This window comes from Erithacus rubecula (assembly GCF_903797595.1).
Source record: "Erithacus rubecula genome assembly, chromosome: 15".
NCBI lineage: Eukaryota > Metazoa > Chordata > Aves > Passeriformes > Muscicapidae > Erithacus > Erithacus rubecula.
This window is the reverse complement of record NC_136667.1, coordinates 6,820,527-6,847,281: the sequence shown is the minus strand read 5'-3', so window position 1 is coordinate 6,847,281 and position 26,755 is coordinate 6,820,527. Positions and strand designations below refer to the sequence as shown.

The following is a 26,755-nucleotide window of genomic DNA, read 5'->3' as shown; positions in this document are numbered from 1 at the left end:
TGGATTTTTGGCTGGCCAGCAATGTTCATCAGACAGCACTTTACCCTTCTTTTGTCCACAAAGAGCCTGTCTGGCTGAGGAAAAGGAGAATCCATGTAGAAAGCTATTTGTGGCCGCTGTGGAATCTGATTCAGATGCTCCAGAGCATATACACATTTTATGTTATATATATATTTGGAAGGCACAGTGGGAGCAGGAGCCCCAGCAGAAGGCTCCCTATTGGGACAGCATGGCTTTAAAGGAGAGCTGGATCAAATACTAAGAGCTCAAGCAACAGAAACCAGCTAAATCAGATGATTTATAGTTGGAAAACTGGAAACAGACAAATGTAAAGGTATCATCTGCTATCCAGATGGTGCAGCCCTTGCACAACAAAAAAGGGGCAGGGGGAACTAAATAACATCTCGCACCCAGAGACAAGAGCTCTGAAGGATGCTCAGATTTAGTAGTTTAGCTGTGTCTCTGATAAAAATCCCTTCCTGTGTCACTCAGTGGTAGGTGACAGGACCTCCATGCTAAATCCAGAGGCTTATCAGTTGATCCTGGCCATTCTAGCACTGCTAGCCCTCAAAGGAATGCTCTGCATCTTCCTCAGGAAGAAAAATTAGGAAAATGTTGATAGCCAGGTGCTAGAGCAGTTTGAAATGGAATGAGGAGCAGAAGGATTCCCCAACCCTACAGCAGAGAGCTGCAGCTTTCTGAAAGGGATTTCAGCAGGCTGCAAAAACCCCTGCAGAGCCATGACCCAGGAGGTCCCTTCCCATCTTAGGTTCCCACCTCACCCCACGAGTCTGAGTAGCTGCAGCCCCTCAGCACCCTTTGATATTCCATAGGGGCTGGGCTGCACGAATCCCAGCAGATGCAGGGGAAACTGAAACTGCTTTCCTGCATTCCACAGCAGGCAATATGCAATGGTCACTTGGATCAGACTTTGAGCAAAGGCACGGGACAGTTTTAAAAGCAAGAGAAGTTTTGCATGCTTCTCCACACAGGTTTGAGTCCTGCACAGAGCTGAGCAGAGGGGGATCACAAAGGGGTGATGGAAAAGACAAACCCCAGCCTGCAGTGACTCCCTGCTAGTGATGGATGTAATCCACAGGAAAGCTGCAAGTGTACAGTTGCAGTTAAAGAGGAAGACAAAGAGCAAATCCATCAGTCTAGAAGTAGCATTTTATGGTGTCAAAAAGCAACAGGAAAGCACAATCAGAGATTGCTCTAAGAGAGAGTTTTAGGGAAGACTGTGAGCAACTACACCTCGTTACAACAGTGATAAATGCTTAACTGCTGAGCATCACTGCAATGAGAACTTTAACCCCTGGCACGGGCTCGTACCCCGTGCAGCTCTGGCTCTGTCAGTGGGGTGTGCCATATGTTGCATTGGCAATTCTTCACAAGCTTTTAATGTTGGCCCTGCCACGCCAGGTGCAAGCTCTTAAAACGCCATTGTATGTAACAGTAAACCCAGATATGCTTTGTTCTGGGGTTGTGTTTATCTTGGAAAGCAACTCAAGTTCATTCAAACTGTACTCTAGAATGACCCTCAAAACCAAGTAATCTCCTTTCTAATAAAGCAGAGTACCAAAGAAAGCTTTATTTGCTGGAGGGGATTTACTCTGGTAGGTTTGAGCCCAGGTAGTAGTAGCTGCAGTGCCCATAGCCTGTAAAAGCTTCTGACAGAAGTAAATGCACTCCAGTCCCTTCCTTTTATCTTGTGAAATTTATTTCCTTTCCATGGTGTTCCACGCCACTGCAGCAATCCATCACCCTGTGGTTTCATCATGTAAATTACCATTTGTCCATATCTATACGCTTTGTCAAACGTGGAGATTAAAAGCTGCTAACAGATGTGTTTTGGCACCAATCTTCATATCGAACTTGCTCCTTAAAAATACAGATTTGCACACAATTCACAAAAATTAACTGAAAAGCAAACAACTCAGGGCTTAATGCAAACATTTCCTATGACATTTGTTTGGAGTAATGTCCCAGCTTTTATTGACTGGTGCAGGTAAAATCACGTTCCTGTAAAAATGACATGCTCTTGGCATAATAAAATCTGGGTTTTTTTGGTACCTTGTCATACCCATCCCATTTCAGAGTTTCACATGAGGGAAACTGTTACACCCCCAGCCTTTTCCAACTTGCTGGCAATTGCAGCTGGATGCATTCCTCTGGTACAAACATCACCACTAAAGCACACACCTATGAAGTCCAATGCCTTATTCACAGGCTACCACAAAACCACCAAAACTCAAGATAAACTGATCTGTGCAAGCAGATAAAGTTCAGAGAAGCAACCAGATTCTTTTTCATCTCCTTCTCAAGGCAAAGAATAGAGCTCCAACCATGGACAGTCCTGCAGGGAGCTCTCACCAGCTGTCAGACAGCCAGAGCTACATTACATTCTCTCATTCTACCCTCAAGTTAACATTAAGAATGTTAATAATAACATTTAAAATCCTGTCAGCTTTAATAACTATTTATAATAACACTGATAACTCAGGCTTTCTTATTTTCCATGCTTGCACAACAACGGCGTTGTCATGCCAGCAGCACAGCTGCCAGAAAACATAAAAATCCAACAATTTGAAAACAAATGTAGTGAAATTAATTTTGTTTCATACTGTTTTCTTTGCAAAGAAAAAGAAAAAAGAATGATGACAGTACTGGCTAAAAAACTGAAGGAGTAACTTCTCAGTGACATGGAAAGCTAATTTCAAAAACACTCTGTAGCTGCCTGTGAGATGCTCTAGGTGAGCAGTCATCTTGGACAAGTGAGTTGTCATTGATTTTTGGGACCAACACAACCCTACTTGCATCATTTTTTCCTTCTCCTGATGTTGTGCAAGAGCATCATCTTGGCACATGCTGGTCCTGATGTTCAGCTCACTGTGAGGCAGAACATCACTTGGGAGGCTCCTGGTTTGCTTCCCCACCCCAAATATTCCAAAGAAAGTGTTTTGGAATTAATTACGTATTTAACCAATTTTGCTGGCCTGGTGCTAGAACATTAATAATTTAGACAGCATCTGGTTCAACCACAGATTTGGGCCTCTGAGGTCTTGCATAAGGGAACACATTTAGGAGTGATTTTGGGAACTGCACGACTCTGTGTCTCAACACTTGCTACCCACAGCGTGTCTGCTGCAGCGTTATCTCGTGCAAGGAAAAGTTCAAGAGGACATTTATGCTCAATTCCCTACTTACAGTGTGCTCCCCCCACTCCAGATGTGACAGTGCTGAGAGGAAAAGCAGAGCTCCTGAGAATCACACCACCAGGCACTGGAGCTGCTCAGTCTTAACATTCACATGCTTGTCTTCCCCAAGAGCAGCCCCAGGGCACAAAGGGCATGGGGGAGCTCAGGGTGCCAGCCAGGGGGGTTCTGAACACTCACACAGCAGTGCCAGGCTCAGCATTCCTGCCCATGGAGCCCTTGGGACCAAAGGGCCTTTCACACCCAGCCTGTTCTCTGTAGGAACAAACCTCTCCCTGCCCCACACACCAGGATCACGAGGAGTGCTCCGTTTGCTTTAATGAGCAAAGCAGCATGGACATTTATCTGGGCATCTGCAACCAAAACCATCCCAAATTATCCCTCACATTGTTTTCAAAATTAGCAACCAAACCACAGTGCAGGGCAGAGAAAGAAAAAGCCAAAACCATGCCAGTGGACTGAAGTACTCCTGCATGACACCATTGGCTCCAAATCCACAGTCCTATCCATGCACTCCCAGCCCTAAATCTGAGCTGACTGCAGCTCCAGCGTGCTTTGAAGGCCTAGCACAGACCCTCAGAGGGCTGCAACTGAGGCAGATGCAGCCACATTCTTGGCAGGTCTTCTCAGGGTCATCTTTGATGTGGAGAAGTGCTTGGTATTGTTTTCTGCATTGATGTTTGCCCCTGGTATGTGGAAGGAGATGTCCTTGTGCATGGCAGCCCCTTGGTCTGGCCTCCTGCCTTGCAACCTGCTGGCTGGACAGCACAGCCCCTTTGGAGCTGCCTCTGCTTCACACTAAAAGGGCTCCTTAGCTCCTCTGGCTGTTTCTTAGTTACCCACATAGCAGAAATGCTGCCCCCCCGTCCCTTCCCAATGCACACAAGCAACATATTCCATTTCTGTCACTTCCCTGGCAAAGCTGGCTCTTGCCTGAGCAAGATATTGCAGCCTTTGGATGTAGGAACATGAAATTCTTTCTGAAAGAGGATTACAGTCACATTCCCCTTAAGTCAAACCAAGGGCAAAAACTGTACAGAGGGAGGTCAAATCTCTGACTAAACTTTTAGATCCTCAAATGGTAATTACAAGGGGCACAACTTACACCAAAACCAGATCTCGGTGCCCTACTATTTGTGATGGCACAGGCCTCAATTCTTATCCACTCATTATTATTTTCATCACTGCATCTCCTAAGCCAATGGCTGCTCACATTCAGCACCCATGCCAGAAATGACACGAGCCACAGGTTCAGGTTGCTCATGCAGACCAGCAGGTCAACCAACAGCTCAACTTGTGCTCCACAGGTGCCTCATGCAAGATAAGGAAGCTCAAATCAAAAGGGGGTAAAAGGGCACTGGGCTCTGGCTCCAGCTTTGAGCACCTGTGGGAAGGCAATCACCTGTCCCTTTCTGCAATTCTCTTCATAAATAGTTTGAAGAAAATTCCCTTCATTAGACTTCATTAGGGTAGAAATGCCAATACAAAGAAACCTCCTCCACCCACTGGGAACATCTCCAGCAGCCTCCTCTTGGTTGCTGATGTCACCAGAGGGCAGTAGATGAGGAAGTAGGTATAATCCTCATCTGAAACCACATTATTTCATATGGCTCATAACTGTGCTTCCAAACTAAACACCATTTCTTGCACACAACTTTCAAGCTGCTGCCTTTCTCAGGGGTTCCCAATGATAGACTGGAAGACCCTCTGCAGCAGTCCAGATGGTTTGGTTGCAGTTACATCTCATGTGGCTTTCTGCACATGAATGCATGTTGAGGAGGTGATTTGAGAGCTTCCTGAGCTCCCAGAAGTTCTGCCTCAAATTATAGGACATAAGGGCAAGAAGGAAAAGTGGCAAAATAAACCCAAAACACCACAGTTTATCAGTAAATATTTCCTGAAGGCTCCAGAAAACTCTCACCACCACTGCCAAGTGCAGAAGGTCACACCCACACCTTGGTCTGCAGAAAGGTGGTGACACAGACACAGGGATTCAATGCTGCATGCTTCAGTCTTCATGTGCCTCTGCTGCTGACCTCCAGCCAGACACCCCCACCCAGCTCCTCCTGACCTACAAAATGCTGCCAGGGAGCCTAGACCTTGATTTCACTTCTTGCCCCACAAGCAGGGACCCTCACCCCATACCTGTAGCTGACCTGCACCCCACAAGCCCCAGTGCACTTTGCCCTCAAATGTGTCACAAACCTCGACCAAGCTGTGGGTTTAATGACACTGAAATTGTGGGAACATCTCAGCAGCCTGAGAACTGACCAGCTGCAGGTTCTCATCCTTCTTCAGTCACTCATGGCTCTGGCTTGTATTTGCTCCTTTTTTCCACAACTTTTCCAGCCCTTTTCCAGTCCTTTTTTCCAGGGCAGGAAATGTGACTGCTGGCAGCAATTTAACCCGGCTGACTTCAGCACTTGTCCAGGGCTAAGCAGCAGCAGAGTGATTAGGGGAGAGGCAGATCTGCATCTCCTGAAGGCAGGGGCAGGAAGGTCAGGGAGAAAGCACCAACACCAGCACAGGACAGAGAGAAGCACTGGAGGCCCCCAGCCCCTTGCAGCCAGCCTCAGAGACAGGGCACATCTCTAACAGGCAAAACCAGCATCCTGCACACATCTGCTGGTCAGAACACATCTAGAAAATATTGTACTTTTTGGGTCCAAAGAAGGGCATTTGAGGGATGAAGACTTCAGCATTGAAATTGTGAGGTTTAGGCGGTTTGAAAAACATCTGTGCTTTCTCTCAAAACCATATAGCTTTCTCCCTGTTGCATATTTGAGCACAGTGGTACAGCTTTTGATCCATTCAAGGCTGAATTTGAAGTTATTTTCTAGCACTCTGGCTCAGAAATCAAGTGTACTTGCAGCTTTTCAGTATTCTCTCTTCTTTTACCCCTTTATTCCCAAACTCACACGAGAACAATATCCTTCTAAATGCAACTCCCTAGTGAAGATGTAAAAACACCTAGGATCATTAAAAAGCCATCAAGGCTGTTGCACTGTAGAGTGCTCTTTGCTCCCCTGATAGTATCCCAGGAAAGTACACAGCTGGGCCTTGCAGTAGTTTGTATTTCTCCTCCTGAAGATTTTCAATTAAACATTTTTAACTTACTTGTCACAAAGCACATTAAAAGTGAAACTAATTTGCATTCCTTTGGACATTTTTTTTCATAAAGAAGAATGAAGATTTATCCCCCAAGTTAATCCCTGGTATAAGCAGTCATTCCACTACAAGTCTTTAGCAAAAATGATAAGGAAGAAAAGTCAATGGAGTCATTATATAGAGCTCAGCAAAGCCATGCTAATCTATATGTAATGTGGGAAGCCCCAAAACACAACCACAGAGCAGCAGGCATAAAAATATCAGCTTTTAAACTCACATCTAGGATTTCCCATTGTGTCTTGCAGAAACATAATGTTAGATTCCCACTGAATGAGATTAAAACACTACAGAAAATATTATTATTCCTTCTGCTGCTGCAACTAAAGCTTAGGTATTCAACAGCAGGGACTTTTGTTACTGCTTGGAAAAGTCAATCCATTGTAGAATTTCCAGTGCAACTTGTGCAACTGAAGTGGAAAGCAGAGCAACTGTGATTGTCCACGGCACGTGAGCTATTTTTGCAGCTGCATGGGACTCTGGGTAGCTTTCCACACTCAAGCAATTAATTCTAGGGTTGAAGGCAACTCTACACTCAAGGATCTTCAAAAGGGAAAGAGAAATCACGACGCCACCTCGGGTTCACGACTGATTCGTAACAGATGCAGGGACTGCAGCCCTTGTGGTTCCGTGTCAGGTCTGGAGACGTTTTGATGAATTCTGAGCAGATGGAGCATAAACACAATCCCTCACCCATGCATGTTTACTGCCTATGGAGTAATTGCACTGTACAGGGGCTTAATGGGCAGACCTCCCACCCGAATATTTCATCCACACTCTACAGCAGTGAAAACCCCAGCCCCTGACCACAAGAGCTGCAGCACAGCCACAAAACAAGGGCCACCAAATCTGAAACCCCAAACAAGAATCAGCAGGCTTGGCCAGTGGCCTGGCACAGAGACAACACATTTCATCTGCCACCACCCCTCCCACCAGGACAGTATCCCTGAGGCTGAAAGGTTTTGTGATCTCCCAAGAGTGACCCCACATGTCACACACAGAGCTCCACACACCCATCCTCAACCAGCAGTACACCAATCTCACCTGAGAGTCATCTCTGTTAGGTGGGGAGTGAAAATGTCCAAGGACCTAAACCTGTTATTGCTAACTTACAACTCTATCCTGGAATCTGAGTATTCTAGTTAAGCAACTCCTTCCTTGCTAATATTCTTTACCTTTCCATACATGTTCTGGCCTATTGCCAGCTGCTTGCCTCATTTCTCTTCAAGAAAAATTAACATGGAAGCAGACTTCTTTTTTCCCCCTATTCTCAAAGATAGTATTTTAATATTATCCCCATAAGTCAAAGAAATTTGAATGATTATCTCATTTAAGGATGCTATTTGTGCTGCCTACAGAACTGTATTCTTTTTTTTTTTCCCTGGCACTTTGGGTGATTCAAACTCCTGCCTGCTCTTTCAGCCTCATGTTTTATTACTCCATAACCAGGTAGAGGAAAGTAAACGTCTCTTTGCCCAATTAAATGATTACAATAAATCTTCCAAGGCCCACAGGAAATGAGCTGAGTTTGTTAAAAGGAAATCACTAATATTTGTTATCTTACATAATCACTTCAAGGGGATTATTGACTGTTCCCTATACCATACAACTCAGACTAAAATAGAAGACAAATCTCATGTCAAAAAAGCAGTCACCCCACTTAAATAACTCCAAAGTGATTTATATGAAGAGGGAGGTAAACATTTAAGTGACCAACACATCACAGCTGCTTTATCCCCCCAAAAAGTGACTCTGCTATACAAGTCTGAGGTCTAACTTGTGCTGCATGTGTGGCACCAAGCACAAGTGGCTTCTGCCCCGTGCAGATGGCTCTAGCTTACTGTTATCACAGAAGTGCTGTTTGCTCATGCAAACTGCCTCTCCCCATGCCCTGGAGCGAGGAGCAAACCATCAGCTGCTCCATAATAGATGCCTGTAGCATCCCTGACTCACTGTAATTTAAAGGCAATATTAAGAAGAAGATATTACACAAGCAAACATGGTTATTTCCACTGCAGAAGGCATTTAATTTCCGGCCGTTCCCTAGACAGGAGGAAAGCATCCACCCGGGGAACCGGGCAGCGACGTCCTCACAACGTGACCAGCCTACACAGACAGAGCACAGATCACCATTTAGGGACGGGCCAGGGAGATGCTGCAGCCCCCACAGCTGCAGGGGACACCCAGGGGCAGAGCTCACCGCAGACACTTTGCCGATGACGTCCCTGGCGACGGCCAGGCCCTGCGCGAAGGTGCGGGCGGCCACGAAGGCGCGCGTCACCTGCAGCTTCAGCTTGCGCGGCACGTCCCCGAAGGGCTTCAGCTGCTCCGTGTACTTGCTGACGCACTCCAGGTACTCGTCCGTGAAGTGGTACTGGGGGTTCACCAGCCGGAACATGCGCTCCAGCAGCCGCGCCCAGAACTCGTTCAGCATCTCCTCCAGGTTGACGTTGCCGCCCACGTAGTAGCGCTTCAGCTCCACGAAGAGGTCCTTGAAGAGCTCCGAGTTCTGCATGTACAGCCGGCCGTACGTCCGCACAAACATGTCGTTCAGAGACTTCTCGGCGTTCTCCAGCAGCTCCTTGAAGAACTCTAGGGAAGAGGGAGACAAGATATGGGAAATATGGGGTTGTGTGTTCACACGCTCCTGCAACCGCCGCTTGACGGGGGGATTAGCACGAGACCATCATCAAACTGAAAGGGAAAGGTAAAGAACTCCCCCAGAAACTTTCAAATAGTCTCAAAATTTTTGATTAATCTTCATAAACCGATCTCCAAAACTCTTTATAGATTGGAAGACTCGTATGAGTCAAATCTCTATAGACTGGAAGACTGGTATGAGTCAAATCTCTCCTGACACAAATATGAATATTATGATTGAATATTATGATATGTCAGCAAAAAGACAAAAAAAAGCCCAAAAGTTTCTGATGTTGCCATTTAGGCATCTAAGAAGATATCATTCCAAAGAATAACATATTGGAAAGAAAAAAGGTGGTTTTGTTAAATTGATGTTTTGCACAAATGAGTCCTTCTTTCCAGTTCTGGACAATTCATTTTCCAAGATTATCATAAAGCAGCCTCAAAAAATGAACAAATTTTAGTATCTTTTTTAAAAAATTTACAAATCTACCTGCAGGTTTTTTCTCCCATCCTGCAAGTTCATCACCTCTCAGGGCAGAGCCTTACCCAATTGGTCCTGATTGCAGAAGGAGCTTCAGATGTTTGCATCAGTACAAAAATCCCCACAATTATACCAGAATTTGCTTAAAATCTAAGGTTTAAACACTTGGCACAATAACAAGAGATTTTTCAAATGACAAAGGACAGATAGGATTTGTGATTTTTATCACTTTCTAAGAGCAAATCTCCACTTTGGTTCACTCTCTGGGAGTGCTGGACAGACCAGGGAGTGGCTGCTGCCATGTCTCAGCAGTGCCACATGTGCTCCAACACTGATAACAAGCTGACCACTGCAGAAGCAGTTCAAAGAACACACCCTCCAAGAACACATCACCACAACTTTGACAAGTGGGTCTGGGCACAAACTACCTTGCCACAAAGCCTTTGCCTTGGAGATTAGGCAGAGATGAGATAAAATAAAATAAAAAATAGGGGAGGGGTCCATTAGACCAAAAGCATTTGGCCCATTTTGGGAAAAAAGCTCCCTGCTGTATGGCCTTGGGGGCAGCTAAGGAGAGCAAGGTAGGTGCCACTGGGACTAAGCCTCCCATGCCTGTTTTCTCCAGCCCCTCAGGGAGCACTGGCACCTTGGGGAGTGGGTGCAGCTGGGTGAGGAAACTGATTATTTTATGCATGCCACCAGCAATTGAGGATTCTGACCTCTGCTTTTCTGTGACTCATATTCAATAAATATTTTTTAATAAAACATGCCTCTGTGGTTTTCTAAATCCTCAAAGGAGCAATGCTTAGAGCTAGAAGTTGTTATAAGTGTGGGGGGAAATATTTTGGCCCAGTGTGAATTTAAACCTTGTTAAAAGACATTGAAAGTATGCTGAAGTTCAGATTTTCGTCTTCAAAGTGCTCCAGTACAAACAAAGCCTAACACAGAAAACATTTTCTGGAAAAACTGAAACATTCCATGAGTTCCTGATGAACAAAGTCATGGGGTTTAGTGCCTGACATGGCTGTATATAATGCAGCCTCTTAGGAGCACAAGAGAAATGATCCAGGGAAGAGGAGATTGATTTCAAACACCCAACACGTCCTCTGTCCAATATCAGCAGGAACCTCCACTTTCGTTCCCATGACTGGCATTTCCTCTCCAGGAAGATTTTTTTCTGTTGAGTTTATACTATAGAGATTAGCTTGGTGTATATTAATTTCTAATTCACTTAATCATTTTGAAGGCTCACTTCCTTCCTATGCTCAGACCTTTTAGTACCACCAAATAAGCTGTTTATTCAAATACTTCTGTACCAGGCACAAAACCTGCTAGATGCACCAGCAAACTCTTCAAAAAGAGTTATATTTTTGAAATTATATTGATGGCAAATCTATCAGATATCTCCAACCATCAGTCTAAACAACCCAAAGCAATGTTTTAAGCCAAGAAAGTTATCTTAAGTAATACATCTGTATAACCATAACCAATTTATTCTTCTGCCCAAACTAATTTTATCAGTTACACTCCAAAGTGGAATTTGAATAAACTGTATCCAGGCTTTCGAGCTCTCCATTTCTTAGCAATTTTTCATGTGGGCTAGAACCAGGTATGTTCATTAATTATCATGAAAAAAACCCACTGCAATCCAATTAGCAGCAAATACCTGCACACCTGCAGCCTTTCAGCCAGCAGCTTTTCCTTGCCTGAAAGGAAGGTGAGTAAAGGAAATGAAAGCTTCCCACCAAAACCAGGCACTTCCAAAAGCCCAACACAGCACTGCTGAAGGAGGCAGCATGCATGCACAGCCCTGCTGTCTCTGGCTCAAGCTTCAGCCATGATGTTCAGGGACAGAAAACTCTGGCTCTCAAAGAAGGGGAGGAGGGTAGAGGAGGTTTTTTCTGCAGCCTGGAGTCAGCATCCACCCCTGCCAGCACTTGTATCCCTGAACATGCCAGAGAGAATGCCCTGGTGACCAGCACCTGTGGTTTGGCCACTGGGTGCCACTGCTGGCACCTCGAGGCTCCTGGGGTGCAGGAGAGGTTGGATGGTGGGGAGAGGTGATGCCAAACACTGGGAATGAAGGGCCACTCAACATCAGCAAGAAGGGATGGAGCATGGCATCTCCCTCCAAGCAATGCACAGCACTCTAAACCTGGTCAGCAGCAGCAATTAAATTACATATACAGATGTATTTTAATGTAGCTATTGGTATAATGTAGGTCTGAATCCTCAGTTTCTACCTCCACATTGAGAAACCAGCTTGGGCGCCAGAAGGAACATTAATCTTTTCTCTGTGCAAACTATGAGCATAGATGTCTGCAAGGAAAAGAAAAAAGCCTGAAAGTCCTTTTTATGAGTTAAATGCTAATCTGACTAGGAACTCCCTATATCTAATTAGATACTAATTCTCTCCTTCACAGAAATGAGCTGATTAGCAAACACCAACATAACCCAGCATTAACCTTGCCACCACAAGAAGAAAAATGGCAGGTTCCTCTCTCACGTCTTGACTGTTTGCTGGGTAAAATAAATGACCACCTTTCATTTGTATTAGAAGTTGACTTGTTCTCAAACAAAGCAAACACACAAAGGCCTCAGTTGCTTATTTTACAGCACTGTAAAAGCACGTTTTACAGCTGTGTTGCAAGCAATCTGTACTCATTAAATTATCACTCTGACAGGCTTCCTGTGAAAAGCTGTCAAAGGCAAACATTTTTCACAGACGACAAATCATACTGTGCTGGTGCTCTCTCAGACACTGCTATCTGGAGGGATGGCAGGCTCTCTCTTCCCTCCAGTTATCTTGTTTAAACTGCCTGGACAAGGGCTGGCCCCTCTTGTCGACAAACAGGCACACACAGGGTTGGGAAGGGCTTCACAAACTGACCTGTGAGAGCAGCACGTGGCTCCAAGGGCTCCCCAGCTCTCCTGACTAAGAGCAGAGCCTGCAGACAGGGCTGGGTCACACCAGAGGATGAAAACACACAAGGCTTGGGATAACAGCACAGCTAGCTCTGGTCCAGCCAGACCCAGAGCAAGGCCATGCTGTGCTGTACACACCTCAGCCAAAGCCCTGCTGATGCACTTCTCACTCAAGGTGATGCTCAGGAGGATGAGCTCCAGGCTGAGGGAAGCAGAACTGTGGGACCAGAGCCACAAAGCCTTTCTTAAGGCAAGAAACAATTTTAAAATTTGTCTGTATTGCAAAATAAATCCTGTGCATTCTACAGGCTTTGATGCTCAAAGGAACATGACATTTCCAAAGCAATTAACTTTAAGAGGCAGAAAAGGCAGTAATCTGCAGTCAGGGCAATCTACAGCTCTAGGCTCTGTTTATTCTTTTAACATTTTTGAATTTCAGGGTAGAATTTCAATGCCCACTACTTGGTGAAAGTCTAGAGATGTCATGAAATGGTAAGAAAGACAGGATGTGACATATGTGCCACCTCTGCAATAAAAATCCTGAGGAAAAACATCTCTGCTTTTGAACAAACCCTTCTTAAAAAGTGCACATTGAGAAACATAACCATAGTTACTTAGCAATTTCCTTTTTTTCAGGTAATAAGATATCTTATTACCTCTTTGCAGCTTGAGGGCAGACCAGCCCTGCCAGTAACCCAGTGCAGGAGAGCACAGCATCTCCCCAAGGTGCTTACACATGACATCAGATTCCACTGCCAGAATAATTCAAAACAATCTTTCTTCCAAATAATAGATACATGAGCTAATTGAAGAAACACAGTCACTCCACCCACTGTGAGACAGAGTAAATCCCACCTCCAAACACTTCTATTTCTTCTGACTTTCAGACCAATATATTTTTGATCTTGGATCCATAGGTGTCACCTGAAAATATTCTTTTTTTTTTCTTTTTTAAAGTAAGAAGGGATGAAGTGTTTTCCTATTCCTTGTGCTAACATTTCCAGATATTTCAAGAGTGGGATTTTCATACAAGAGGGCTTTTCCTGAGGAGACCCCAGTGCTGTAGGGCACAGTCCTATCAAAATCAAAGGCAGCTCCTGGAAATGAGATGAACACATCAAAGGGGCACATTCCCCTTCTCCCACAGCCAGGTTTGGCATTTCCATACATGCCCTGGTAACAAAGGAAAAGGCAGCAAGAAGTGCCTGGTCTGAGCTCTCTCCTGCCAACACCTGCCCTGTGTCAGGACCTGAGCACTGTTGTCCTCAGCCTCCCCAGCCCTGCCCCAGGCAGAGTCCTCAGGGCTGAATCTCTACTGCAGGAATGCAAAGCTGTGCTCTCAATTTCTTTATCTTCAGGAGCAAAACTCATTTATTTCAGGGAATACTTTCACACAGAGAGGCAGAGTGCTCCACAGCACCCTGCTTACTCCTCCTGTAGCCACTGCAAAGAGTTAAATCATCAGTGACCCAGGGCTCAGCACCTAAAACCCCCACGTTTTATAGAACAAAGGAAACCTGAACTGCAGTGCAAAAAAAAGTCAAATCTTATCCAAGAGTTCAGCAAGGCTTGCTACAGAGACCTATCTGTTGGCTGTGTTCAGGTGTGCTGGTGCTTTCTGCTCCCAAAAGCCACCAGACATTCTGCATTTCCCATGCACCATGTTTCCTTAGTTAAGAGCTGAGTTTTCAGCTGGCTTTACTCTGTCTGAGGTTTGCAAATGAACTACACAAACAGATCCCAGGTAGAAGTGCAATTACTCAACCACCTCAAAGAACAAATAAAACCAGGTTCAAGCACGCATATGGAACATGTTGAATTTTTATAGGCACAATTAATTAGTTTCAGATAATTTGCCACCCAGCTTTTTGAGCATACTCTTAATATATTGTCCAGATTATGATTAATTAAGGACCGTCTGTCTTACCAAAACCTTTAATTTGCTTGTCTGTATAGACAATTATGTTTTCTAGCATGTACAGGAGAACACTGCCACAAAGAGATTAATCATATTTTCTCTTTAAAAGGTTTACTCATAAAGTGTCCACATCAGCAAGATGGATTCCCAGGGAAATGCTCCAGCCCAGCCACGGGGAAGGGCCGGCGCCGGCTCCGTCCCTGCCTTTTCCAGAGGTGCATCTGCAGATCCAAACTCCACCCTGCAGCTGCTCCTACTGTGTGAAGCAAAATTCAATCCAGACAGATAAGTGGAATTTGGGAGAAAAGAGACAAATGTTTTACAGCTCTCTTCACCTGGAGGCTGAAGCCTTCCACAGCCATGCCACCTAAACCAAAGGGAGGAAAGCAATTATTTTTTTTTTCTGAATGTGCTTCATTATTTTTAATATGCCTTCACTTCCTTTATTGCATATACAGCATTTCTAATTTCCACCAGGGAAAAACAAATCCTAGCTTAACAACCTTTTTCCGGAAGTGTTGAGAAACCCATGAACACATAGTGTTAACACATTTATTGAATATGAACTCAGAAGGGCAGGGCAGATCCACAAGCTGTTTATCTGTCCTGTTTTCAAACATGTGTTAGCACTTACTGACATGGGAAGAACTTTTTCACAGGCCTTGAAGAAGTACAGGCTTAAATCTTGCCAGTGTCACAGCAACAGCCCCAGTATGTGAACACTGCAGAGCTGGGAGGAACAACATCTCCCTAAACTCTGCCTGATTAGTGAAAGTCAAGACAACAAAAACAACTGGGCCACAGGCTCATAGGTTAAAGAAACAAACAAAAAAAAAACCCACCAAAAAGCAAGATTTCTAGAAGTTCTGGTTTCTGGAGCACTGTGGGGCTAGTAGGAGTCCAGAAGTGCAGGGCAGAAGATAACACACAGCACTGGGCAGCAGCACCACACTGAGACTGAGCTTGTTAGAGAGGAAGGAGCAATGGAGGAGGAGGACAACGTGGGGATTGCTGCCTGTGATTCAAGAAACAAACAGCAGCACACTGCATCCTGCTGTATGTACCAGACATCCCATCATCAGGAAAACAGTGAGAAATGCCCTTGGTCCTTTCCCCTCTTAGTCCATCCTGCCCTGCACATCCCATGCAGCAGGATAAACCCAGATTTTGTAGCCTCCTCATCCCTGGTTTCAGGGACTGTCACTGCTCACATATCCCATTTTTGGTCAGCTATACTGAATTTTCTTTCACTGCTTCCATGTTGCCTCTTCCCCAGGCAGCAGGTCCACCATTCCCAGCACTTCCATCCCCCTCCTTGCAACACCTCTTCCTCAATGCTCCTCTCTGCAGCTGTTTCTTCTTCTTCCATTGTTTGCTTTTCCCTCTACTCCCCCCATGTCTAATTTTCATTGCACCCATTCCTTGATCTCTTCAGACACACCTGTGCTGTCTCAGATGCTTCAGCCTTTGCCCCACACCCATTTGGTACCAATACACCAAGTTCCCAGCCCAAACCTCCCCTGGAAGTGAGTTCCTTCAGGCTGCCTCCCACATGCTCCTAGCTCAAAGGAACCTTCTGGGACACTAACTAAGGTATTTCACAGGTACATGTTTTCCCAAGCCTCCCTTCCTACTGCTGTCAGAGTGTGAGGAGGGCCTGCACTACTGAACAGTGGGGATGTCTTTCTTGTTTCCATTACCTCAGTTACCCTCATCTCATTACACTTGCAGGGAGAGCTCTTCCAGCTGGGGCTGCCTCTTATTTGTTCAGCCAGCACGTGAGTGGCTGGACACCAAGACATTACAGTACATTAAACACTAATAAAATAGCTCCAGCTCTACACCAGTGGGTTATCACACTCCCAAGCCAAACCACCAGCACCAAAATGGGCATCCAGGTCAGCAGCTACCAGGACTATGCACAGAGGCTTGGTGGCTCCTTTGTGCAGGAAGGAGGAAGAGAGAGTTAATTTTAAACAGACAAACAATAGCTCATTGACTGGTTGACAGCAATTAGTAACCAGAGAGCACCAGGCACGTTTCCTGGAGCCAAGTACAAAGCATGTTGCCCACATCTTTGCTTTTGGGGAAAAAAGCCAAAAGGATACGAGCATTTTACCTGTGACCTTTAGAGCAGAACTGCTTTGACCTGAGATCATATAAGAGAGTGTTTGATCCTCTCAACCCCATACACAAACTGCTTTTGCCCCTTGCTGAAGTCTTTGATAAGTTACAAAATCTAGTAACTTATTTTTTTCCCTCTCCCAACCAACAGGGCAGGAACCCCCTTCACCCCATGAGATTTCCTACTTCTGTGGTAACTTGGACTTGACCTTTGGATCTTTCCAAGTCTCCTAAAAGAGAGGCCTGGTTCTCACCACTGTCAGACAAGCATCACCCTTCTCAATGAAGGAGACTAAAAATCACATACCTCCTTAAAAACCTCCAGATGGAGAGGAGCCAGCTGAATAAAAACAAAGAATAAACAAACTTCCAAAGCACAGACAGCAGACAATTAGTTTCATTGCTGTTGCATTGAGTGGGAAAGCACAAACAAAAGCCCACAAGTGGGATTTTCTAAAGGAAGTGTGTTGGTGGTTGCTCCCTCCAGCTTCTCCTCAGTCACCCCCTCCCTATCCTCAGTGAGCACCAATCCCAAACCAAGTCCAAAGGATTGCCTCTACACAACAGTTTCTTTGAGGTAGATCTTGCCAACACTTTCTGCCCTGGTTGGTTAGAGGTTTGGTGCCATCTACTTCTGGAGAGGGCAGAACAAAGTTGTGCCTTCACTTCAACAGAAGTGGCAGAATAGACCAAAGCACCTTATTATTTGTACTTTAACCATGCCACGGTCATCAGTGCACTTGTTTGAAGGTGGGTGGCAAGGGGAGAGGTCTTCCCACCCCAAGTTTATTCAGAAGCTCAAACTCCATGCAGCTCTGGCACAGCAGAGGTCCACCAGGTCTCTGCTCAGTGCTCCAGCTGTGCCAGCACACCTGGAGCTGCCTCCTGCAGATATGAACATGCTGGCAGCAGCACTGACCCCATGGTCCTGGGTGCCACAGACATGGGGGGACCCTGCCAAAGGAGCAAGACAAGGGCCCAGGTCTCTGCTGTCACAGGCAGTTCCCAGTAGAAGAGTTAATGTGAGATGAAGGTCCCCAAAGGGCAGTTATTTTGGTAAGGCAGAGCACCCCAATGGGCTGCCAAATTCTAACTATAGGAGCAGCAGGCTGGGCACCTGTGGGGCTCATCTTTCACTGTTTCCACACTGCCTGAAGCAGCAGAAAGGAGACCACCAAAAGCTTTCCCTTGTCCCTCCTGTGTCCTTCCCAGTTACTAATACATCCCAGCTATGCATCCCACTGCACCAGCACACCTCCCCCATAACTCGTACCTGGAGACAGCAGCTGGAAGCAAAGTGTTATCTGAACTACAAAAACTCAATTCAGAAATGAATTCCAGGCTTTTTCCTCCAGTTTCAGCAGAGCTTGGAAGCTATTTGGCCAATGTTCTCCTGACCAGTCCCTCAGATTGAGCCACATGCCAGTTATTGGAAGAAATCCATGCACCCAGGACTAACACAGGGCTCACACTAGAAGGTCAAAGGTACCCTGGGATGTTTCAAAGATGCTCATCATGATCACACTTTATACCTGTAGATACCCTGCCCAATACAGACATGGAGCCCACGAACAGGAATCCCTCTCCAGCCCCTCTGCCCAATCCCTGTACAGCAGAATGGTTGTGTGCACCATGGACCTGGGGACCCCTGGCCAGCTCTTTCTTCTTGGATTTGGTTTCTTTCCACTTACTGTCCCCAAAGGGCTTCCTTTTACACTTCTGTATTTGTTTTATCTTAAATGCTAATGGAAAATTCAGGGAAACTGGATCAGAAATGGAACTCTCAGTATTTAATCACTTCCCAGATGCTGGCTCGGGCTGTACCATTTGATACAAATCCTTCTGTCTCCTGGGCTTTGAGAACACCAAATCCAGCCCAGAGATAGATCAGCTTTTATACTTCCCTCCTGTACAATGAGGGTTGTAGAAGTTTGCTGCCCAGCCTAAGTCTGGAGTGCAAAAAAAAAAGGACACAACTTGGTTCAAGTGCAACAGCAAAAGTGCTTGTGAAATACAGGAGAAACAAGGAGCTAGTGGGACTCAGCAGCCCCTCTGTTTTTCCCCCCAGAAAAGGGCTTGGCACAACAGTTACATCTTCCAAGAGATTCAGGATGAGTCTTTAAAAAAGTAAGAACATCTTATCTAGGAAGCAACAGAACAGCGGAAACACTGCAGAAGAGTTATGGGCTATGTCCTGTCCTGGCTCCAATTCCTCAAAACAGCTGAGCAGTTTCCCCAAAGCACTGTTGGCTAGCACAGAGCCTGGCGTGGAAAACTTCAGCCTCAAAGGGCAAAAGAGGTGAAAGTTCGAATTTAATACATGGAACTGAGTATTTATGCAGTCTCAATGTCACCATTAATTCTATTAATGTCATTAATCCCCAAGAGAGTGAAGGGGAGGGCAATGAGTTGTGAAGATAAAGCACAAGAGATTTTATTAAAAAAGGGAGGGGGTGTTTAAATCCCTGACTGCTATAGCTGCTTCTGTAGCATGAGATGTCTCCACAGTCAGTTACAGCTTTCCCATGAATGTCATTGTCAAAGAGTGAGACTTACATGGCCAGAAAATCTTACCCACTAATTTCTCAATGAAGCCCATAAACATATCTGAGATTAACCAGCAATTTTTCACCTCTAAAATAATTTAGCAACGGTGAATCCAACAATTCACAAACCATTTTTTATTTTAACCAAAAAAAGCATTTCCCTTGCTGCTGAAAATACATCTCTTTACTGGTATGCTGGCATCAGGCTAGTGGTTTAAATTACAACAGGGGAGACCTCCAGGAGCATACATACCTGTACTGTAAGCAAATATTTAGACAGGATATGTAAGATATGGGACTCCTGATCTCACAAGTCCTCCCAGTGCCAGCAAACCAAATAGGCACAGGAGGATCTGATGCTGTCACATCATGCACTGGGAGCTGAAATGACTCCTGGTCAGCCCTTTGGGGATGGATAATCAGCAGATTGTTCCATGCTCCTGATTAAAGGGGAGATAATCCATTTCTGTACGGCTTTGGTGTCAGATCAGAGCAATTCTGGCAACAGTTCCAACAGCACAGAGCGCTCCAGCAACAGCTGATGCAAACACTTGAGAAGCCACAGGGCATCCAGGCTCCACGCAAAGGACACGCCGCCTCTCGGACTGTCCTTCTGCAGCAGCAACTGCTGCAAAGGTCAAGCACATAACGGAGGCAGGACAGGTTTGCCTCTCCTCCCAGACCTGAATGTCAAGGCTGGGAGATTAGCAGCCAGGGAGCACACAACAAAGATTGCCAAAGGGCTGGAGGACAGGGTTTGCTGCTTGGGCTGCATCCTGGAGCGGCTGATTGCAGCCTGGGGATGTGTCACCCTGCAAGAGAAGTGTCCACTCCACTTGAAGTGGATTTGGTCTCTGTAATAATTCATCCTGCTTACTCAGTCACTCTGCACAGCTGTAGCACAGAGGATTTCATGTTAAACTAAGGAAGGTGTACAGTTCATTTTTGCCAGTTTTATTTGCATTTGAATGATTTAGCTGCAAGTGATAAGGAAGCCCTGAAAAGCTGCAAATAATAAAATTAGAGCTTGAGTCCATGCAGAAGAGCAGCTCTGGAAGGGATTGTGTCCTTTACCAGTCTCATCTCTAAAGATCAAATATACAGGGCTTGTTTGCCTCTCCTTCCTGTAGTTTGGCAGCATTAGATCAAAAAGTGTGGGATGAATTATGTTGGGCAAGAATAACTTAAAACGTGCAAGACACAACTGACCACAGCTGATCTGATGACCAAGCACCAAGACTAAAGGAAGAAAACACTACCTCACAGCAGCCAAACATTCAACAGCAGGCTCTTAAATAGAACACAAGAGTCGAGGACATGAAACTCCAACATTTTTGCAGAAGAGTCTGAGGACCTTCAAGGAGACTCTTCAACCTGCCCCAGCAACCAGCAGGAAGGTGTGCCTTGAGCCTCCAGGTGACTGGGCTGGAGGGAGAAAAGCAGTCATGATTAAAAGCCTCCCAAGAGGTAAATGAGAGAGGGTGGTTATCAGTTCATCTCTACTTCCACCCCAGGTAAGATTAAAAAAATCCCAAATCAGCTTTGTCTGCAGCAAATGAAGATTTAGTTCTGATATTAGCAGGCAAAGACAGAGTCATTAGGCTTTGGGACAGGCTGAGGAGGTTGCCAGTTCTCCTTCATTAGTTTCACATGAGGCAGAGACACACCCTTGAAGGACAGGCTGGGCACAGTAAATCCAGCTTTCAGGAACAGCTGAACACCATCCCCTTCCAGACTTGACAGTCAAGGAATTCTCAGGCTAAAGTGAGAGTGAGACCAGCACAGAGGATGCTCTAAGGGGCTGACAGGAGAACCACACAGCACAGACAGAACAGTTTGTGCAGGCTCCCTTCCAAAGCTCACCTATTTTGAAGCCTTGTACTTTGACAGGCATCCATCTCAGCTTGGCATATTGTCCCTCTGCCCTCACACAGCCCTGCAGCCATCCCTCCTCCCACAAAGGGGCAGATGCACCTCACAGGATGTCTGCTCCACGTCAGGGATGCTAATGCAGCAACCCGTGCATGCTCTTTGTTTTCAATGCAGCATTTCAAAAAGCCTCGTCGTTCATTTAAGGTGAAGCAGATGCTGCTCCTCTGTCTCTTTGAACAGGCTTATCTATGGGCTGGATTTCATTAAGTGTCTTGTTCTGCATTTAATAAGCTTGCAAGTCTAGACACTTTGGTTCTCCCTCTATCACCTCTTTGGTGTACCAGCAGGTAGAGACAACAGAGGTTAAGAGGGAAATATTTAGCCAGCAGATTTAGATGCTATCAAGACGATTGCATAATTCTACTTTGACTCACTGCAATTTCATACCCAGGGATTTTTTTTCTCTCACCCAAGTGCCAATCCCTTTTGAAAGCAAGAGGCTGTTACCCACTGTAGTAGTGCAGAGAAGGTTGCTGGAAGGTTCACAGCACACACTTTGGGATATTCATAGAAAACTCACATTGAACCAAGGACCAATCAAGGGAACAAACACCCAGAGAAGCTGCATGGGGGAACTGTCCTTTACCACAAAGTGTGATGGTGATGTACAAGCAGAACTGTGTGAGCAACCCAGTCCACATGAGCTATCAAATACTTCCATATGCAGTGGCTGTCACCTCACTCCCCCAGCCTACAAGGACAACCCAAGCAGCAGCCTGACATCCTGCTCCCCCTCCCAAGCTGCCCAAGGCAACAGGGGGCTGCAGTGTCTGGGAGCACTGAGGCACCTACAAAGCCCCACAGGAACCAACCAACAGCTTAGAAGCAAACCAAGAAATGCCCTATGACCTCAGCCAGGTGCTGTGCCCAGTGTCTAGGCATCAACTTCAGCTGTTTGCAGAAGAGCTCTCAAAGAAAAAGCACCAGGCTGCAAGGTGGGTAGGGCTGGCTGTGTGCCAGCTATCTCCAAAAGGAGCTTCTTCCTACAGCTCCCATGAGCCAGGCATGCCCTGTGGAGAGCCAGTCTGACAGGACACACCGTGGACCCAAGGGCAATACCCAGACCAGTCATTTGCTTATCTGTCAGCAGTTAGCATCACTCCAGCGATGGGAACTCAGCCGAGACTTGTTCATTATGGCTCTGACCCTGCATCACACTTGAACCCTCGGCCTCCAAACAAAACCACTCTGTGTTTATCTGCTGCTCTGCTTAGCCCCAAAGGCTAAAAGTGAGATGGGTACAAATCCTGCGGGTTCCCAACGTGCTGGGAAAGATCAGCATTGTTGTGGATCGGGGCTGCAAGATGTGCACGTTACAATTACACACGCTGCAGGGACAGACCAACAACACCAACTGCAATCTTACATTAGAGCAAAATGGCTTTTCAGAAGATTAATCAGAAAGAAAGATCTCTCTCTTTGGGAAACAAGCAGCCATAATCAGCAAATACTTCTCTCTCACAGGATTGCAAAACAAGGCATACTCTGCCCTGTGAGCCGAGTCATGAACTTTCCCAGCAAAGGGGGAGACAGAGCAGAAAAACTGCATAGAAAACAACAGGATGGGGATTTTTCACATTTTATCCCAAGGAGAGCAAGTTCAAGGTCTCTGCACTTACCATCAAACTTCTTGTATCGGGAACTAAACATGTTTTGTAGGTGATTGCTAAGCTCTACGACAGCATTTCTGAAGTCATGTTTACTCTGCTGACTGTACTTCTCCTCCATTTCTTGAGAGCAGCATGTGTAGCCTTGTGAGCAGACTTTCAAGTGGTCACCTGAAAAGCAGAGAAAAAAATATCACATGTTAAAAGGACTATCTCTATGCCAGAGAAAAGGGGTCTCATGAGGCAGGGTGTGTGAAGATTTGCAGCACCATTTTTTTTAAAGGAGATCCTCCCACTGTGAGTGCTGGACCAAGCACATTAAAACCTGATTCCTTAGAGAAACTTTATAGCAACACATGTAAAAACCTTTTCTTTGTGAGAGAATATTAAAAAGTATCTTCTTACTTACTCAGTTAATAAACAAAATAAACAGATACTCATCCTGTACAGTATAATTTGAAGAACCAGATATGATGTATATGGTAACTTGCATGAAGTTTTGCTGTGTATTTTAAATACTTCCAGTTCATTCAGTTAATACACAACATCAGTGGCAATGGCCCCTTTTTGTCCACATAAGTCCAGATAAGCTTTCTTCTTCACCCCTCCCCAGTCCAATTATCAGAGAAGTAGTCTCTCTCAGAAGCACAGTTGTCACTGACACTAAATTATACTTGCTTTACGCAATGGCTCATGAAAATGCTTCGTATTTCCCAGCTCCTAATTTTCCATTTTTCTGTCATAATCCTGGAGGAAACAGGGGGTTTGATTTTGGAGACTTCAAACAGATTTTTTTCCCTTAAGATAATTCTTTCATAAGAGTCATGTGGCTGAAGTTGGCTTGGTCAGAGGGATCACCACCAAGTGTTTCAGTATCTGCAACTGCTCATTTCAAAACCTCTCAGACAATCAGGACATAGGATCTGGACCCATATAATTTGCTTTTAGGTGCCTTGCAGCAGTGTGGGATGAAGCTGCCCCCTTCCAGCACCACCTGTAAAACACCATGGGCAAGTTTTGGGCCAAGACAAAGCACAGCAGCCCTCAGCTCCAGCTCTCTGACAGGCCCCACAGCCCAGCACCAACACCAAGCAGGCAGGCTGATGCCAAAGTGGTGCAAATTTGGGCAAATTTTGCACATCTTTATCAACACAGACGATCCCATCAAAACAAGCAGTCAGGATGAGAAACTCATGTTTCCAAGTCAGATGGTATTTTAAAAGACACAGCCAACATGTAAGCTGCTGCCTTCTTTCCCATTTCACACCCTGCTGCCAGGCCTTATCCTTCATTCTGAGGGAACAGATGGAGAAAAGAAAGCTCTTCCCTGCCTGCTCCCACCCTGGGAGCCACCAAGGACCTCCAAGCACTGTGGATGTTCAGAGACTCACTGTCAGAGCTGCAAAGGACTGTCAGTCCCCCAGCAGAAAATAACATCTTCCTGACAGGCAATGCTCCACACATTTAAGGAAGAACCATCCATGCTACCTGCTAGAACATCAAAACTGGGTTTAGAGAAACTAAGACAGGTTTTGGACAGTTCAAAGCCTGCCCATGGTTAACAGAACAAGTTGATGCTCTGCCTGCCTTGTGCAAGATTTCTCAGCAATGTCTTTTGCCCAGGTGGTGAACCTTAGTATGACTTTGCATGACTTTCTAGCCCAGAAAGGTTAGTGTCTCACCTTACAGAGACTTCAGGACCATCTTAAAAAACAACATCAATATTTTTCTCTCTCTATATATATATACACACACACATAGTTCCCAAGAACCTTTCTTCCTAAAACCTATTTCCCTGTTATACTACAGGGTTTGTTTGCTTTCTGTGGCATTACAGAGAGACCTTGACCAGCAGATAACTCAGCTAATTTATTGCACAAGACCATCAATTACAGAAAGCTCAAAGTCTGCTACAGGAAGCAGCACTGCTTAAGCACAGCTTTATAGAAAACAGAAAAATCTCACTGACTCCTTACAGATATATCTTTTTTTCACAGACTACTTCTTTCTGTCTCAGAGGAGCACCTCTAGCAGCAAATATACAGCTCCAAGGGAGGCAGTTCCAGGTGGCTTTGTAATTTATTTAAAAAAGAGGAAAGGGTGTACCCAGATCCTGCCCACTAAATCCATTCTGGTGCATGGCTGGGCACCCCTCTCTGAGCCCACCTTACCAGCAAGCATCAAAATAAGAAAGTGCCCAAGCATTACTGCTTTCTCTCACCTTGAATCTCTGCTCCAATTCCAACACAGGACTAAGGACTCTGACACAACCATGAGCAGCAGCAAAGCAAATTCAGATCTACTGATAGCGGGATTTCTTTTCCTAGTTACACTTCACAGACACATCTGAATTTGTCCATAAATGCCCTACAAGCCCTAATACAGTGGTTTTAACAACTTCTCCAATTTATTTATCATTAAAAAAAGCCCAGTGTATTTCACATATACAGGTATCAGTTTCACATCCATTTACATTATTAAACCACAGTTACCATCCTACCTAATGTTACAAAGCAAAATCATTTCCTCTAAGCCCCTTTGTCCCAGATTTGACAGTGTCTCCCCAGGACACACGTGCAAAGCCAAGCAAGAGCACTACTGACAGTAAATCAAGCTTGCACAGATCCCATTTGGTTGATCATTAAGAAATAATGCTCCAAAATGTAACTCAGACACTCAAAAATGAATGACCAAGCAATCTAATTATGGAAGATATTTCTCAGTCATGTCAGCACTATGTGGTCTTGGCTCATGATCAAGAATTAGCTCTGTCTGGAGCTGAAGAGCTCTGGCTACTCAGTGCTAATCATAGGAGGATGCACTCTGCTACCCAGCATTTAAAAACCAGAAAGTTTAGGTCTGTGGACTGCTTTTCTTGCAGTTTTCTTATTCCACAGTGGGAGATGCCACTGGAAAGATGCCACTGGAAGATACTGGGGGCCTCAGTTTTCCCACACTGAGGTTTGTCCTTAGCACATCCACATCTCTAAGAACACATCCAACCAACACTGGCACAGTGTGTGAAAAATCCCCTATCTGGCCTTTTAAATCTGCTAGCAGAGCTGATCCATGCAGGATCCATCCACGGGACTCATCCCATGCAGACACACCCTGATGCAAGACATCATCAAACAGCTTTCAAACACCATGGTGCTACAAGCAGGGCAAGGGGAGGGATGAAGGCTGGAGAGCTCCATGTGAGCATGGAGCAGTTCTGCACACACAAACACCCACCTGCAGCCAAGATCAATGCTCTCTGTCAAGCTGGCAGTGAACTCCTCCAAGGAAAATGAGTGAAAAATATGTGTATTTAGGCACACTTAGCAGAGATCTGATGTTTATGTATATCATGTAGAGAACACTCTTGGTGTGTGCTCACTGTCAAGGACACATTCGGCAATAATTATTTCCCAAGTTAAAATTCATCAAACAATGCCCAAACAAGGCAGCTCTTCATCTACTGTTGAGCATGAAAACCTCAGCAGCTTTTGTAATTTATCACCATGTGAGCAGAGCAAAAATATAACTCTGCCACAGCCTCCTTTCAAGTCAGGCTTTTTATTGAATTGTTTGGCAGGGTGTGCAATCATCACACAGGGGGCTGCATGGCAAAAAGAGCTCAAGTAGCAGAGACTGACTCCAAAGATCTACTGCATATGCACACCATCACCACAGCTTGAGGTGGATTTGTGGCAGATCTTTCTCATGGCCTGTTGCAACAAGGCTTTTCCTTATTTTATGATACATACAACTTATAGAGAGAGAAATGAGGGACCAAAAATTATGGAAGATATCTGCTCCTTGGCTGGTTAACAGCACACCTCTGGGATATGGAGGTGGTTGTTTAAAGACAGAAATGTGATGGTACATGACGTTACCATCTGTACATCCAAGCAAATGTGCTCAGAAAGGTAATATTGCAAATGTATGATTTAAACCATTACAGAAACACCACATTTAGCAAACTCCAGGCACACAGAGTTTCTTCCAAATCAAGTAACTGCTTTGCAATGTGTTGAAAAACAAGTTTTCATCAAATGAGTAAGTGAGCAGTGCAAATTCAGGGATTACATGATACTGAAAAGCACTTCTTTACCACACAATTTTACAAGACCTTTTCAAAATTCAGTTTCTGGATGTCTAGCATGCCTTCCCAGCCTGCTTCTCCTTGCCTTGACCAAGCTCATACTTTAAGGACA

The 26,755-nt window shown here is 45.2% G+C and overlaps 1 protein-coding gene across 1 annotated transcript in view; it reads right to left on the bottom strand.

Moving 5' to 3' along the window:
- GPC4 (glypican 4) overlaps positions 1–26,755 on the bottom strand; it is a 65,282-nt gene that overhangs the window by 12,554 nt on the left and 25,973 nt on the right. Inside the window, exons 2-3 of the mRNA XM_079318900.1 lie at positions 22,569–22,727; positions 8,581–8,972 (exon numbers count right to left, since the gene is read on the bottom strand). Of these exons, the coding sequence (XP_079175026.1) occupies positions 8,581–8,972; positions 22,569–22,727 (551 nt within the window). The remainder of the gene's footprint in view (positions 1–8,580; positions 8,973–22,568; positions 22,728–26,755) is intronic.